This window comes from Fulmarus glacialis, unplaced genomic scaffold (genome assembly GCF_000690835.1).
Source record: "Fulmarus glacialis isolate BGI_N327 unplaced genomic scaffold, ASM69083v1 scaffold14394, whole genome shotgun sequence".
Lineage (NCBI taxonomy): Eukaryota > Metazoa > Chordata > Aves > Procellariiformes > Procellariidae > Fulmarus > Fulmarus glacialis.
Window position 1 is genome coordinate 12,647 of NW_009207492.1, and position 4,154 is coordinate 16,800.

The 4,154-nt window shown below is 45.6% G+C and overlaps 1 protein-coding gene across 1 annotated transcript in view; it reads left to right on the forward strand.

Moving 5' to 3' along the window:
- The window catches only part of WBSCR16 (Williams-Beuren syndrome chromosome region 16), a gene marked incomplete at its 5' end in the record, with an annotated part of 15,964 nt that extends 12,642 nt beyond the window's left edge, over positions 1–3,322 (forward strand). Inside the window, 2 exons of the mRNA XM_009576139.1 lie at positions 1,032–1,117; positions 2,722–3,322. Coding sequence (XP_009574434.1) covers positions 1,032–1,117; positions 2,722–2,799 — 164 coding nt within the window. The remainder of the gene's footprint in view (positions 1–1,031; positions 1,118–2,721) is intronic.
- Positions 3,323–4,154: the final 832 nt, after the last annotated feature.

Here is a 4,154-nt window from a genome sequence, read left to right on the forward strand (position 1 = left end):
CAGGAATTTATGTGATAAATGAACAAACTAAAACTGAGTCTAAAGTGGAGCTACATGTCAGGGTTTCTTGGCTCTTCTAACCAATTCAGTTAGAAATCTGAGGGGAAGACCTACACATTTAACAGGCAAAGGGTATGATACTCTGGTATGTACACCCTGTACTCGACACCAGCCTTTAAAGGAAATTCTGAATTTAAAAGTAATTTAAAAATAGGCAGCAGAGGGCAGCAGCACAGAAACCCCATGTGCTTGGTAGCGAAAGTAATAGTTTACTAATGAATAGTGCCAGGTGCCAACATGCTTGGTCCTTCCTGGGGAAGTGGTGTGCATGACACTGTCAGTCAGGTTACAGGGTGCTTGTAACTGGTCTACCCCTGGTATGCAGGAGGCATTAGAAACTGTGTTCTGATTAAATTGAACTTATGTTACAGATAGTGTTTTGGTTGTCTCTGCTGTGGGGCTGATCTAAACACTTCTGAGATTTACATATTTTGCTGAGGGGCTTAAAACTGTCCAGCTCTGTTGAATGAAAGTTTTTTTTCTTTTTCCCCAGTTGTCATTAGAAAGTCACTTCTGTCAGGCAGCTGAATAACCAGTCCCCAGGTGATGGCTTGGGACAGATTTCACTGCCTTGCTTACCCGGTTTGCTATGCTGATAGCTGATGTGGGTCAGCTGTAATTGTCTAATTCCAGCACAAATGACTCACTTCACCACAAATGATTCCCTGGAATCTCTTCTGCTGCACTCTTTCTTCAAATAAAATCCCAAAGCAAGAGCTGTAAGAGGGGGAAGCAAAGACTTGTGCCCAGAACTTGCTGCCTGTCCTGCTCATTAGGCATCATTTTCCCCCAAGCACAAGTACATTTATTGTACTTGGAACTAAACTCGGTGGCTTTTATACTGCATGTATAACCCTTTATACTCCCAGAAGCACTGTAGCCACACTTGCCAGCATCACAAACAGAATTCTTTCTTTTTAATGACTATGCCCTATTTTTTTATTCTTTTTTTTTCTTTTTTTCCTGTATAGACAGAGGAGAATTGTTTGTATGGGGCAAGAATCTAAGAGGGTGCCTGGGAACTGGAAGAATGGAAGACCAGTATTTCCCATGGAGGGTAAGGACGGTAGTATTAAGGCCAAGAGTATATTCTTTAGCTAGTCTTTGTTATCCTGAGGGCAAGAAACATCATATGCTGCATAGTTTCGTTGAGTAATTTTGTAAGAAGTGGAAGCCTAAGATGGCTGTAGAACTGTTTTGTTTTCCAGAGATCCTTGCCTAGCCTGCTGAGTCTTCTGGTTCTGCTATTTCAGTATAGATTTGAGATCCCAAAGCAAAATTCGGTGCTGTACCATCACTTCTGAACAGTTCTTCTCTTTCTCCTGTCCACAGTCTTCTACCTGCTACCCCTTACTGCCTCTTCCCTCCCCTTCTATCCTGCACTTCACTTTTATACGTGCTGCAAAGAAAACCTCCAGTATTGGTCATCTGTGACTTGCATTACACATCTAAATTAGGTGAACATTTGGTCATGGTGGTCAGACTATAGTGGCAGCAGGTCCACATAGCAGTGGGCTGCCTTCCCCTGCTCCTCTTCCAAGTCAAGCAGCTATGGTGGGGGGGTCACTGGACTGCCTATGTAGTTACAGTAGGAGATCCTTAGCCACTGAACTGTTTTTTCATAGCTGTTTCGCAATGCTTCCAGTTCCACTCCCTTCTCTCAGATGGCTCTGAGAGCCAGACTCTGTGGGTGTAGAAGAGTCTTTGGCTCTGGAGTTCGGCACTCAGCTTAACAGATGTTCCCAGTCTCCATGAAGGCCAAGTGGGAGAGGAGGGAAGCAATCAGTTGGACCACCCTGGAGTCCTTTTCCGTGTGTCTGAACTTGCAGTGGATGTGTTTCTTTGGCATGCTTTCTCCTCCTTTTAAAAATGAAGACCAACTCTGGAGCATTTGCCTAAAATCACACTGCTGTGGCTGAGTGGAGTCTCTGAATTCACCAAGCATGGCATGTCCAGGTTTCCCTAAGTGTGGACACAGAGGGTTATGCTCCCTCAAACAGCCAACTCCTGTCTGACATTACGATGGCAATGTACCAAAACAAGGGCAGTTACCAGGGTACTTGTCCGTGATCTCCTGCTCTAGAACTGGCCGTCTCTCCTCTCCCTTGGCTCTAAGGAAAAACTTCCACTTGTAGCCTCTGCTTTCCTTGAATTTGAAGTCAACTCTAAGTGAAAGAGCTGTAACTATACTAGTGAGTGAGTTGGGTCTGCTTAGCATCAAAGCATAAATTGCCTTAGGCTGAGTTGAGCTTTTGCCTCGTTCCAGTCCTTGCTCATGAGAGAAGAGGTAAATCCTTGTGGCGCTTGGGCAGATCCTCTTCCTGCTGTCTGGATTACTCTCTCTTCGGTCATGCTGTTTCTGCTGCTGAACAGATGGGCTGAGGCTACAGTCTCCTCACTGTCTGCTAGTGAGACCTCTTTCTGTCCTTCCAAAGGTTTACGTGCTTCTGTGAAGGGAGAAAGGGAATATTTCACAGCTCAGTGCACAAACATGTCTGGTGCTGAACCTTGCTTTCTCTGGGTTTTCAAGATGGCACTTTCATAGGTACAAGTCCCTGTGAAACCAACTGGCATGTTAAGCAGAAAGAGGATGAGAAATAGGAAATACCAGGTGCAAAGTACCAGCTTGAGAAATAATCCACTTTTGTGTGTCTGATCCAGGTGACTGTACCCGGTGAGGTGGTGGATGTTGCGTGTGGAGTTGATCATATGGTAAGCTTGGTTAAGTCTTTCACCTAGTGATGTTGCTGGGCCTCAGCACTGTGCTAAGAAGACAGGGGGACTTGGTGACGACCTTCTTGGAAAGAAAGACACGTTCTGTGAAGCCAGGCAAGAAGTGACTGTGAGCAGAGACAGCCATAGCAGTGCCTGGGTCTGTTGTCGTCTCTGCATCATTGAAATGCTCTGGCCTGGCTGCAGGAAGGAGGTACGTTCCCCGAGGAGAGTGGAAATGCAGGGAGTGCTCTGGCTGGTTCCTGATGAGCTCCCAAAGAGTCTGAGGCCCAGCCCACAGCTGGGGAGTCCCTCTGTGTGTAAGGATGAAGACCATCTCCCTCAGGAAAAACTGGCACGAGGTGAAATTTGTAGCACAGGACATTCATTTATGGATGCTTTCCTTGTCACCAGCTCTGGGGTATCAATGTTGGGTTGAGCCAAACTATTTCTCAAGGGATTTTTAATAACTATTTTTTATGTGGAAGAAAGGCCATGCTGGCTTATGGAGTCCAGCACAGCCGTCCTTGGTGTCCGCCACCAGCTGTGCTCTGCCCAGGCTGCTGTTCCCTGCGGAAGCTGGATGCTCGGCCCGTGGCCTGGAGGCAGTAGTGTGCTAGCAGGGGAAGGAGTCTTAATGGGCAAGAAGCAGAGCCTTGTTTCTTGGTACTTTCTTAGCAGAGAAGTTGTAGTGGGCGCGTTTAGGACACGGTAGGCTGCTGGAGATGGGATGCAACAGCTCTATGTACCTGTAACAGGCACTTAACAAATCTCATCCTGAAGTGTGGGAAACTGTCTCCTCTGAAATACTCCAAACATCAGGCAGAGTTGTATCATTTTTTCTGTGTGGGATACTTCTACTGTGTAAATTATTTTGGCAAAAATCCAAGCTGATATGTTTTTAATAAAGCGGTAATGGAAATGTTCTTGAGCTTGACTTCACACGCGGGCTGCTCTGTCTTGCACTCTGCATTTAAACTTAAGCATTTTGGTTCACAGTGATTGATGGGAAACCTCTTTTGTCAACCGAGACACCTATGCACCTGCAGGACTCATACCGTTGTAGGCAGGCACTGTATCCACGGTCCCAGGGACACCACATACTCACATTTTGGCTCTGTTATCTGAAATTCTATATCAAATCTGTTGTTTAATTACCAAAACTCAGGGGCTAAACTCTACTTTGGTGAAGTAAGTCTTGAAGGACTTTGCATAAAATATAGGAGAGGTGAAACGAAGTGCACAGAAATTAAGAGATGCATATGAGTTGTTATTAACATTACTGTGTAACTGGTATTGCTGTGGTGGGTTGAGGCAGAACAAGCAGAAAGCTACCGTTAAATTGTGGCAGACCTTCACTGCTGTGAATTCCCATTAAGTTA